The following is a 13,067-nucleotide window of genomic DNA, read 5'->3' on the forward strand; positions in this document are numbered from 1 at the left end:
TATGTTTGTTTGGATTAATATGAAATATGTAGTTACATTTACAAAGTAATTGTTTTATTCAGATATCTGCCAAACAGTTATATTTTATTCAGTACTAAATCATACAGAGGGTTAAAATGGTAATTTGTTATCATTCAGAGAACATTTACCAAACAACCATATTTCATTCAGCACTTAACCATTCTGACCCTCTTAACCATTCTGACCACTTAACCATTCTGCACAAAACCATTCAGCAACTGCCAAACAGCCCCTTAATGTCACTAGCTACCAAACAGCCCCTTAGGGGTAACATGAGTTATTTTGTCCCATCGATTTCTCCAACGTTCTCCCTTCTTCCACTCTTTCTCCTCCGGCAAGGGCTGTCTTCATCGTCTCCGTCGATCTATGCTCTCTCAAGGTATGTGATTTTCTGTTTCTTTTCTCCGTTTCTTATTCTACCTAAAAACAGAAAGCAACCATTAATGAATGTTGAAGCTTCAAATAAACCAGGTATTCACTCTCTTCTCTTATGGATTTCTCTACAGCTTGGTTTAGGTTGATTAAATTGAGCCCTAAGTTACCTTTTCCATGATTTATTTGACGACCCATTAGGTTTATATAAAAGTTACATGTTCATCAAATTCTTTACAAAAAATTTACACATCATATGGTAATTTTACAAAAAATTCATAACTAATTATGCCAACCAAAACAAACATTTCAATCCTTTAATAGATTCCATTTTAATTCCGGCCAACGAAATGCGTTGTTCAACTTGATTACAAACTCTAGCTAAGTAATATTGGTTTCATCTCACTTTCATCTTACATCATCTACCAAAGAGCTGTTTCCCTTTTCCAAAACCCATCAACTTTTATACTGTCTTACGAAGTCTGAAACTTGTAATTTGTTTATGTGAATGCTTGGTCACTTTTTGTGTATCTTTAGAGTTTATTAAACCATATTATTGAATTTTAGAAGCATAGATTTGAGTTTGTAGACCCTACATTATTTGGAACTGTGACAATTTTATTTTTCTACTGGTTGAATAAAAATGGATGCTTCTTTTCTTTAATCAGTTGTTTTAGTGTATATTATGTATTGAATCTGTTTCATCTATTGATTAGATTCAAGTAATAATAAGAAGTATTACGCTTAGATCAATATGCTCAATTATGGTCGAACCATCCTGCTACGAGCTTCATTGTCAAATCTGAAAACCATAACAGCATCCCTTCATGAGATCTCAAGCTCAGCTTCCTCAACATCAAGCCCAAGCTTATCAATATGGAGGCGCAAGAAGGAATTGGGAAAAGAAGGTTTGATTATTGCCAAAGAGCTCAAGAGACTTCAATCAAGTCCTGTCCGACTTGACTTGTTCATCAAGTCCCATGTCTCTCGCCTTCTCAAGTCCGACCTCGTCTCCGTTCTTGCTGAATTCCAGAGACAAGACCTCGTCTTTTTATCCATGAAGGTGTGCTCTACTTTTCTTCTATCGCTCTTTTCGTTTGGATTCCATTATCTTAGGGCCGTTTACCAAACGCTACCAACAAGAGTCACCACCCTCACTTACTTTGTTGGATAACATTTTCGGCCATCAAAATGGATTGTTTGTATGACTCTTGGTCCTTGCTATGCCTCTTATCGGCTAACTTCTCTGTCATTGCCAAGTTCACTTGGTACGGTAAGTGACGCCTTGTAAGCGCTTACCCGGTAAGAGTTTGGTAAACGGTCCCTTACTTCTAGTAATAAACTGTTGCACACTTGTTAAAGATATTTAACTTGAGTACTCAGCTGATTCAAAGGCAAGATACTTTGACTTAAGCTGTTGATAATTATATCATCCCATTCCAAGTAAATTGTTGTATTTGATTCAACATATAGTTGTATAAATTTGTTTTGACTCTTAGAGGCCGTTTTCAAGCACTTACTAGGTTAGAGTCACCACCCATCATCTCTGACCATGCCGCTAAACGCTCTTCGAGAACCAGCCCTTGCCCATGGCAATGATGGCTGCGGCCATGGGCAACAAAATATAGTGGGCTTGAAAATTGATCTTTTTAATCCCTGCAAAACCCACAGCGAATCCAAAGAGAATATTTGAGCTTGAATTTGTTTTTTTAATATTTATTTGCTCAAGTATTTAAGATTTTAGATTATTCTCAATCTTTCATTAATCAGTAAGTTTAAGTTTTGTAAAGTTTATTTTGATTTTGTAAATGTTTTCTTGATTTTAGGTTATTCTTGTAACCTCACTAATCATTATGTTTTCACATTAACGCTGTGTTCTTGAAACTTCTTTTACGAAGGGAGGGAAAGAGGAGGAAAGTAAAAAAAACTCGTGTTCTCTTGGGAGAGAAAGGAAGGGAATCAGAAGGAAAGAAATCAGAAGCTTCCTCCCAAAACTTTCCTTCCAGATGTGGGAGGAAAGGAAAGGAAATAAAACCCTTTAAAAAGATTATTAAAATTACAAAACTACCCAAGCTTTCATAATAAAGAACATATTTTTAAGAGGCTATATTTGTAAAACTGACACATTCCCTTTCCTTTCTCTCCTGTCCAAGAACATGAAAGATTATTTTCTTTCTTTGCTTTTCGTTCCCTTTCGAGAACACAAAGAAAAAAATTATTTTCCTTTCCTTTTTTCCCTCCCTTTCTTTTCTTTGTAGAAATTTTGTAAAATGTTCTTTTGAGTTTACTATTTTTTAAATTCTGATTTTTGGTTTTGTTTGTGTTTGATCTTTGATGTTTGCATAGAATAGAGATTGGATTGAAGCGAATTGAAGTAAACTATTTGATTTCGACGATTTAAATTCAAGTGTTCTCTATCTGTTTTTCATAAGGTATGGTGTTCAAAAAACACACAAAGACATCGTTTTAGGTGAGCCGTCAAACTTGAATAGTTTTTATTATTCAGGGGTTTTGGTTTATGTCATCCTTGTATCATTCTTTGTCATGTTTAATAAAAATCGGCATGGAGATGAGCCGTCAAACTTGAATAGGTTCCAAACTGCTTCAAATAGTTTATTTTTTTATATGTAGTCAATTTAAATAAGATTGCTAAATATCATGAGAAGGTGAGAAGGAGTTAAGAAAATGTTCACATGTGAATCATTGAAAAAATCTGAAAAATCTATTTAAAGATGCATATGTGAGTTGATGTTGCAAATAATTCATATGGGTTCACATTGCATATTCAAATGGATTTTTTTTCAATGGTTCACATATGAACCTTCCGGTTTTACCTTTTTATGATATTTAGTCTCTTATTTAAATCTCGCACTATATATATGGAAGTTCAAACGAGAACAATAATCATATAAAACACGAGAACGGCCAAATCACGTGCAAAGTCACATGTGATTTTACACTAATGGTCAACACAAAGGTGTGTGGGCGATGTAGCCTGCGACCTCAAGTCGCGGCTAAAGTCGTGTGAGTCAAATGTGATTTTACACTTGATTTTAGTGTAAAATATGTGATTCCGTCGTTTTCTTGTTCTCTTATTTGGTTACTGTTGTCGTATGAACCTGTATATGGGGCATTCTTTTGGTTTTTGCCATGAGCATCCGAAACCTCAGGACCGGCCCTGTGCTCTCCACCCTCTCTTACTGGGTAAGATTATTGATGAGCAAAATGGTGCTGTAAGTATAAACACCATAATCTTTGACCTGGTAAGGGTCTCTTAACCGTTAAGAGGCTGTAAATGTTTAGTTACCAAATGTGTCGTAAACGGCTTCTTAGTCAAGTGCGTCAAATGGCCTCCAACAATGACAACCAAGGGATTATTGTGGCTAAAATCAGTGATATCAATATCTAGTAATGATAACAATGAGTAATTTGGTAAATTTAACTCTTGAACTTGTCATAAAGGGAAATGCTGCATACATGGGTCACCCTGAAATTTCTGTTTCACTCTTTGACTTTCCACAACTTTCTGCAAGCCTCTTTGCCAGGGGTAGAGGAAAAGTCTGTACGTCCTACCTCGATTGGGATATGTTGATTATGTTTGGGACACTAAAAACATAAGTTCTATATATTTCATACATGGTTTTAAGAATGGTCCTTTCTTTCAACAACCGTTTACTCTTACTAGATATTTGATTTGATTTATAAGGTATCGTTGTGCAGTTATATGGTGTCGTGCGGAAAGAGATATGGTACCGACCAGATATGTTCTTTTACAGGGACATGCTTATGATGCTAGCAAGAAGTAAAAAAGTGGATGAGATAAAGCAGGTATGGGAAGATTTAAAGAAAGAAGAGGTACACTTTGATCAACATACATTTGGGGACATTATGAGGGCCTTTTTGGATAGCGGATTGCCGTTGGAGGCAATGGTTGTATATGAGGAAATGAGACGGGCTCCTGACCCTCCATTGTCGTTGCCTTTTCGAGTGATCTTGAAAGGGCTTTTACCATATCCCGAGCTGAGGGAGAAGGTGAAGGATGATTTCTTGGAACTTTTCCCAGGCATGATCATTTATGACCCGCCCGAAGACCTGTTTGAAGACTATCCTTCTGGTAGGGAGAGCGAATGCAACTAAAATAGCGGTTTTAAGTTACAAAGATTTGTTGCAACAACGGGATGCAACTCTATAACAGTTTTCGATTTTGTTTTGATGTTATCGAGTTGCCAAAACTTGCATTGCCTTGTTTGTGTGTGTGTGTATGTATATATATAAAATAGTTCTGATCAGAATAAGAGTTATGTTGAGGATGTGAGAACAAAGCATTCATATACATTGATATATCTTCATCTACATTCAGCTACCTTTTTTATCAGCGTGACCTAAACTTTAACAAATTCATGTATGTGAATGTGTGAATAAATGTATGTAAAAGTTACTTAAAAGTAAAGATGAATGTAGTTGAAGATGCAGAAAGTAGTTGAAGAATAATAAGTTTGACTAAAAAGTCAAGTCATTTAAAGGCTTAAAAGTGTTCTCATTGTTCTCACTATAACTGTTATTCTCACATGATCCCTCGTCCATATATATAGAGCAAATCAAATAAGAACCATAAAAAAGTTATAAACCCGTAAGAATTGATACAAAAATATTTTTGTGCATGATTCTTTAAATCAGATGGTAGGATTTTAGGCACTATTTCATATATATATTTGTTTCATAATGTGATACTTTCACATGTATTTGTTTTCCAATATGAAACTTTTTTACGTGTATTTTTCGTTCCACTATAGACTATATAAACAAAAAAAGTCTCACATGGATTTTTTTCAATATATGAACACAAACATATGTGAAATAGTTGCTTCCTTCTCTCGCTCTTGAATTCACGCCTTCGAATCCTATACCGTCTTCTCATCTCCTCCTCCGATTTAATCAGGGAAGTATTGTTTTTATGTTGCTTTTCTACTCTTTTTCCTTCCTTTCTATGTTCTTCTCTGAACTTGAGAACCGATCATCTTGATTCGTCATATCTTGGTTAAGAAACCGATTTCTGAGAGTTTTGTTGGTTTATACTGGCTTTGAATCTTCATGTACGACTCATTTGCATAATCCTTCCATCATTCTTTATTTGACTGTAACATAAAAGAGTACAAGAAATACAAATAGATAAAAACAAAGAGCTATTTATCCTCTTCCATTAACATACTGAATGATGAATCAACTCAAAATATATGAATATTTGATTTCACTTGTCAAGTTACATTACCTTACTGATGAATACGAGAAGGACCAATAATCTTACCCGGTAAGGGAGAAGATAAGGACCTAGAGTCTTATCCTGTAAGTGAGGACGACGACGACTTTTACCAGAGTTAGCGCTTACCGGATAAATTATTGTATACGATATCTTTCGTGGACTAAAATCTTACCCGGTAAGTAAGGGATAATATTGAATTTTACCAATAAATTCTTACCAAGGTAAGCGTTTGGTTTCGATATAAAAAAGTGTAAATTACATTTATTTATCACTCACTATCAGCTCTAACCCTTTTAGACAGTGTGGTTGCGGATCTATTTCACTATCAACTCTAGTCCTTCAATAATTTTTGTTAAAAATGAGTAAACTACAAATTTGATCCCCATAGTTCATTAAAAATAGCACTTCTCGTCCCTACAGTCTCGTTGAGTTTTACACATCTAACCCTTAAAGATTAGATATAACCCAAATCAACCTTTTACTTATGAAATTGCCACATCTGGAGTTAAATATAGTTGCTGATGCAAAAAGGAATTACATATACTTGCAAAGTTTGTAACCCCAATCAAATCGAATTTACTACGAATCCAAAATAAACGCAACAATTCTTGAACATTAATTACGAAATTCAGCTTATGATCAACTTACGCCACTAACCATCGATTTCGATCAAACTTATCGGCATTTGTTACAAGTGCACGACCGCCATCGATTTCATCACGCACGAAGCCGCATCCATTTCCCGAGCCACCTGATTCTTCGATACGTGAACCCACTTCATCGCTGGGTCAGCCACATCGCACATCGTCAAAAACTCCAACACCTGCCCGAAAATTTTGAACATTTCGACCCCGAAAATCAAGTTTTTGTCCGCAACAAATACCGCATTCCAGTCCATCGGTGCATCGGGATGTTTCGAAACTTCGTTCCATGTTAAGTACACGAGATCGAGCTCCCATAACTTCCGCACCGCTTTGTTTCTCCGCCCGATTTCACCATCTCCCTCGCACCATGAGACCGACACCATAAACAACCGACGGTCGTCACACGATACAAGCTTTGGGGGGTACTCATGGACCCGCGGTGGAGCAGGAGTCATCTGGACTCGAACCCAGAAACCTAGTCCAATGTCGTATGCGGCGAGTTTATCGGTTTCTGAGTAAACGTAAAATGTCCCGTTACAGACAACCGCCGAACAGACGACCCCGAAATCCACAGGCAGTCGTTGAATTTCCGTCCATTTGTTTGATGACGAGTCATAAATCTCACATGAATCTAGCGGTTCCTCCCAAGAACCGAGCCCACCAGCGGCCATAATCAAGAACCGTCGACGGTCTTTTACACTTGCGTGCTTGACCTTTTCATCGATGGAGTTTCTCGATAGCCTTCTAATGGAAAGCCGATGTGGGTCCTCGTAAACATCCGATACTCCCCCGACACGCGTCCGTGACCGGAGAAAATGATTGTGTTGATTTTTGACGACCAAACGATCAGAGCTGACTCCACAGACTCCAAGAACAGGCTTCGAGCGTGCATGTTTCATCGATGCAACCTTCTGCCAAGATTTTGTTGACGGGCTAAACACCAAGACTCCTCTGTGTGTCTTGCACGAACTTCCGTCCATTCTACCAACGCTCGAACGACCTCCAACGACGAAAATATCGTCACGAACAGTCGCGACTGAGAACAAAAACCGATCTGTAAGAACTTCCGCTTCGATTTTATGCCATTTTTTGAAAGAGACATCAAAACCGAATATCTCACGAGAGCAGTAACCGTCTTTCACCGTACCAAAAACGAACAACCATGGACTTGGGAAACACCCCTCTCGTCTCATTTGCATGAACCGCGGTGTGCTCGTTAACGCTCGCCATTTCTTGCATACGAGCCGAGAATTCATCAGACTCGTTAACGGGAGTCTCATCAAACACATCTCAAGAACATCATCGGGAAGAAACACATCCATGGTGTTTTTTCGGTGCGGCTCTTTTTCGACTTCAAGATTCTTCTTCCGGTTATTTCTCTTCCAAAACCGCTCCACTCCATACGAGAAGCAATCAACGCTCGTGTCGTGGGTCCCGCACACTGGTTTGAACCCTTTCGTGACTTCACCAAACTCGTCGCTCGTAGCAGCTCCAACCTTGCACCCTCCACTGCCACGGCTATACAAACTCAGACACCTTAATGAAACCCCACCCGAGCTATCATCATCGGCCATTACGCTTCCATGGTTGTTTTTCTTTAACTTTTGGCTAGCACTGCGAGCTAGACGGTTCGACACATTGGAAGGCTCGACTTCTTTCAGTCTTTCAGATATCATCGTGCATTCTAATATCGTTGGAAAGCAATATACAAACGTGATTGTTCGAAAGCCTGATCATATGAACATTAAATTAACATTAGCTTTAATCGATAAGAAAGATTCAAACGATAAATTTCACAAATATGTTACAAGATCAGTAATTTACAGGTCAAAATGGATATGAACAGAAAGAAGTCAACTTTTTTACTTTTGAAAGTCGAAACAACTAGATTTGGACTTCTAAATCGATATTGTTCCACATATATTCAAAGAAGTGAGTTTATACACATCGAATCATACAATACAAGCTACGTAAAGGAAACTTGTACGTGTAAAAACAGTAAAAGAATTCATATAAATTTCAAGTTTAAACAGTGGCACGTTTGACTCAAAAAAGTCAAACATGTCATTTTAGGGGACATGATATCAGATCGGAGTTCTTGGAGTAGACGAATTAGGGTAGTAGCCGATTGCTTGTAAGAGTCTTGAACGGGGAGGGGTTGGGAGGATCGAGAGTCTTCAGATAGGATTGCAGTGTGAGTAACTTGAGAAGTATAAGAAGGGATTTGGACCCTTGATCACTTTTTAATTAGTGTTGATGTTGTTTACTTGCGGCTTAATTAGGCTTTATTGGTCTATCTGGCTTACTCGCACAACTCATTTGGGTTGTTTATTTACGGCTTATTCGCACAGAACATGACTTAATCGCACGGATAGAAATAGTGTTTTGTCCCCATTCAGCCACAAAAATAACACCCCTACCCCTTATTTAAAGCATCGTCTCCTTCCCAAATGAGACACCCTATCGTCAGCCTCTTTATGATTTTTTGTTTTGATGTTCAAATAATTAATACTGGAGGGTAAATCGGTCATTTATGTTATTCAGACTGTTGGTTCAGATAAAAAAAGTAAACAACAACACCCATTTATCCAGACAGACAAATTTATCCATATAGGACTTAATAAAAATTTTGTTAAACAGCCCCTAAGTCTCAAAATCACATTATACAGATAAAAGGACCCAAGTGGTATAAAAATGCATCTTTTCTGTTCAACCAAGAAATTAGACTGATGGGACACGATTGGTAAATTACTAAACTACCCATATCAAATTAATTCCCTATATCATTCCGCATTTCTTTCCCTTGCCTACCTCACTCTCGCCGGTCCAATCCCATCCCGTATGCATACCAAATGCACCCTTATACTATATTCTTTTTAGCTAGGAATGATCTTTGCATTCTTTTGTAATCATGTCCTACAAAGGTCGATCTTTTTCCAAATTTGTTGGAAACAACCTCTGTTTCTCTTGAGGCACCCTCGAATCTCCTGGTTTTGTTTGGTTTGATTTAGATGTATATTTCGACACATAATCATTTACAGACAGTTTTCATGTGTTGTTTCATGTGAAAATGCAATGTTTATAGAGTGATGTATCATATGTGAAACGTTCAGAGCTGTTTCATGTGTGGAAACAAACAGTCATGAACGTTTCACATATGAGACAACTATGAATAAACATTGCATTTTCACATGAAAACATTTGTACATTGTACGAATTATTGGGTTTGTAAAAGAAGGGAACTCTATCTCTCCTCTCTCTGTATATATACAGAGAGAGGGTTTGTTGTACAAACCAACACGTTGTTACAAACCATACAAACCAATCTCATTTGATCTAATGAACATGCAGTTTCATAATGAATGAACTCTAATCATCTTCTATAAATATCCGGTTCATTTTGGATCATAATAAATGAAGCCCCGTCATTTTCATAAATATCTTAATTGATTGATCTGTATGGTTTGTAACAATTGCATGGTTTGTATTTACAACCTCCTCTATGCGTGTGTGTGTGTGTGTGTGTGTGTGTGTGTGTGTAATAAGTTCAATGCATAAAAGAACAAACAACAATCGAAATCAAGAAATCAAGTATCCAGAAGATCAAATTTGAATAAAACCAGAAAAAGACATACAGATACAGTAATTGAATTCCAATAATAGCACCCCCTAGTCCCAGAAAGATCCAGGTTTTAAGTCAAACCAGTTGTTTTTTTCCTTCAAAATTAAACAATAATAATGATTTTTTCATAGAAAATTTTTAATGGCCACGCTTAAGTATTTAAACATTATTAGAATAGAGACAATTTTCAAATAAATAAGTTTAAAATGGAACCGAATTTGGATTTCAAAATTGATAGGTTTGACTAAGTAAAGTCAACGAACACAGACAGCTATGAACACAACCAGCAGGTGAAATCCAACAAATTTCATTCCATGGTTGACTTTTGGGTGTCAAATGAACAATTCTCTAACTTCGAAAATCGACATTAATAACCATCTTTATGTAGGAAATTAACAACTACATATATCTATTCAAAATTACTTCAAGAAACACAGTTTCCCAAGATCAAAAACCAAAAAAGAGATGTATAAAATTTGAATATGAAAAGATTACATTTGACCATCTAAAAGTCAAAGTACAATCTACAATGCTCTCAAAGAAAGCACAAACTAAGTGAGCAGATGAAATCCAACAAATATTGACGGGAAACCCAGAAACCCAAACAGTTAAATGCACTAAAAAAACACAGAAAACATCTAGTTTTATGAACAGATGAAACCCATCAAAAGTTAAGAACACAAACCTCATCAAGTTCTTGCAGCGTATGAACACAGAATCTATCTTTTCAACTCAAGATTCTTGATTTGCACCCAGAGATCGATCTGAAAGATTAGATCCAACAAAAGGGTAACTAAAAGTAGCAATTTCTTGGGGATTCAAATCTTCAAACAAAGAGGAAGATGAAATGTGAAATCTGTGAGATAGCAATGGATCATCAAGAAAGAATTGATGTTAGGTTAAAAGATGTAATCAAGAATGGGGGATTTTAGTAAAGTTTGAAAGGCAAAGTAAAAGCAGCAATTAACAATTTCTGAGCGAGAGAGAGAGAGATGAAAGTGATGGATCTGGTCTCTCTTTATTTGAGCTTAATGATCGTATCAAGAGGGTGGGGACATTTATTTATTTTTTGTTTTATTTAATTAAATTATTTAATTTGAATAAAAGTGGAAAAAGGTGTTTCTGTTTTTGGATTTATTTACCCAAATTTGCATTATTCCTCTTTTTCTTTCATGAAAGTTGTGCTCCTTAGTCCCAAAAATAAATGAAGTAAATTGGTGTTTTGATTGTAATTGTTATATTTAAGTTTGAAATAATAATATTAAAAGTCACTAAAGTTTGGTAAAGATTTTGAATTATTGAACTATAAAATGGAACAATTTGAACTTTTAAGTTCACTCACATCAAGATTTGTAAAAATCATCATAAAAGGGTAAAATACCAGTATAGTTGTATAAAGCAGATTCAAGAATTAGCAGATAATTTAAAATGTTATAAACATCTGTCCTCAAGGACATTCGATGAGGTTTGCCTCACCATCCGACTCATATACCATTTGTAACATCACAGACTCAAATCAGTAACCTTTAAATCAACTTAAAATCATAGTGGAATGTATTGACAATACATAGTTTTAGTTTATAAGGAGTTCACGATTCTATTTTCCTACCAACAAGGGATGAAGTATTAGGGGGTGTTTGTGATTGTTTATAAAAACAACTTGTTGACTTATTCAGGTATGGCATCGGTAATAAGCCATTTTTGAGTGTTTAGATAAACAACTTATACCGGTGCCAAACCGGTAATAAGGAGTTTTTGAAAAAGTTAAACTCTTCTGACTTATAATAAATTGACAAATGTTTTATAAAAAAGTATAGGTTGTTTCAAATAAGCAATTCCAAACACCCTCTTAATATGGACCGTTGGGATAAAGAAAACTCGTTGGAAAGAATTCCGGCTTAAACCAACTATAAATTTGTAAAGAGTTATGAGACATAAGATATGCACAAAAAGCTTGCGACATGTCGAACATAACGGCACACTATGATTGACGGTCTTCCCTTATTTTTCGTCCACAACCATGAACCCGAATTTGGAGTACTTTTTTGTGATGTTCGGATTTTAATTATTCCAGTTACAATAAGTAGATCGCATTAAATTAACATTTTTTGGTTTTCACACTTCTATTTAAGCAAAAATCAATTACGTTTATTTCACATTTTTAATTTAGTATTTTTGGCTACTCGCCAAAAGTAGGTCCCACTTTAAAATGTCAAATTTTGTAATTTTGAATATATAGAATTATATTATCTTTTTTTTTATTCCAAAACGTGTCATATGTGTGTAAACATTGTATCTGTGCATTGCTTTCATCATGCGTCAATACCATTCAATTCATTCCAAAATTTATTAAAGGAAAACCAATCTAAAGTTCAGGTGTATTATTTGTCCAACTTATAATTTTAACTAAAATTAGATTTTGAATTTGTATATCAAAAACCTGTACAACTAATGACTTAAAATGTACGACTTCTCAAACCCACGAGCAATCCTTCTTACTTTGGAGCCTCCTCCGGCCTTGACGCCTCCTATTATTCTCTCTTGCGTCTTCACTGCTTTACCCTACGTTTCCCCAGGGCCGGCCCTGGGCCTAGGCCAAAGGGGCGACGGCCCAGGGCATCAAAAGTGGAGAGGGCATCAAGATTTTTTAAGCCCAATGCATGTACTAGGTTCAGTTTGGGCCAAAATTTTTTTTTATTACCGTTAGCCTTTAGAGTCCATTCCACATTTCACAGTTTCACTTACCGAGTTACCGGCCCAGGCTCCTCATATCCATCATCGAATTTCATGATTCATCCTCAATCGCTATCGCTCGCTCTCGCCTCTCGCTCCCGCCCTCGCTCTCGCCTCTCGCTCCCGCCCTCGCTCTCGCTCGACGCTCTCTCTCTCTGCCTCACTCAGCCTCAGTCGCCGGTCTCTCAAGAGTCAAGCCCATCTCGCCGACTGTCGTTGCCCATCTGCCATTCGTCTGCCGGTCTGAGAACTGCGACTATCGCTCTCGCCTCTCGCTCTCGGCCTTGACTCTTGAGCCCTTGACACTTGTGAGGTAAGGGACTTAGGGTTATTTTATAAGTTTCTAATTATTGTGTGATTGCAAAACCTAATAATGGAGCTGTGAAATTGGTACTTTGTGGTTTGTCATTTATGT

General features: G+C 36.7%; 2 protein-coding genes across 2 annotated transcripts in view; one reads left to right on the plus strand and one right to left on the minus strand.

Annotated features, from left to right (window-relative positions):
* Positions 1 to 304: 304 nt before the first annotated feature.
* LOC112519261 (pentatricopeptide repeat-containing protein At1g62350) lies at positions 305 to 4,764 on the plus strand. Its single transcript, XM_025127288.1, has 3 exons — positions 305 to 400; positions 1,110 to 1,456; positions 4,114 to 4,764. Exons 2-3 carry the CDS (start codon positions 1,148 to 1,150, stop codon positions 4,528 to 4,530), a joined length of 726 nt encoding a protein of 241 aa, XP_024983056.1. The 5' UTR covers positions 305 to 400; positions 1,110 to 1,147; the 3' UTR covers positions 4,531 to 4,764.
* Positions 4,765 to 6,165: 1,401 nt separating this feature from the next.
* The window catches only part of LOC112507252 (F-box/kelch-repeat protein At5g42350-like), an 11,201-nt gene continuing 4,299 nt past the window's right edge, over positions 6,166 to 13,067 (minus strand). The window contains exon 2 of the mRNA XM_025111741.1: positions 6,166 to 8,026. Coding sequence (XP_024967509.1) covers positions 6,342 to 8,026 — 1,685 coding nt within the window. The 3' untranslated portion in view covers positions 6,166 to 6,341. The remainder of the gene's footprint in view (positions 8,027 to 13,067) is intronic.

This window comes from Cynara cardunculus (genome assembly GCF_001531365.2).
Source record: "Cynara cardunculus var. scolymus isolate 2C chromosome LG 1, CcrdV1, whole genome shotgun sequence".
Taxonomy (NCBI): domain Eukaryota; kingdom Viridiplantae; phylum Streptophyta; class Magnoliopsida; order Asterales; family Asteraceae; genus Cynara; species Cynara cardunculus.

Coding starts and splice junctions, on each gene's coding strand:
- LOC112519261 (XM_025127288.1), top strand. CDS start 1,148: ATGCTCAATTATGGTCGAACCATCCTGCTACGAGCTTCATTGTCAAAT. Junction 1,457..4,113: donor TCGTCTTTTTATCCATGAAG/GTGTGCTCTACT, acceptor ATCGTTGTGCAG/TTATATGGTGTCGTGCGGAA.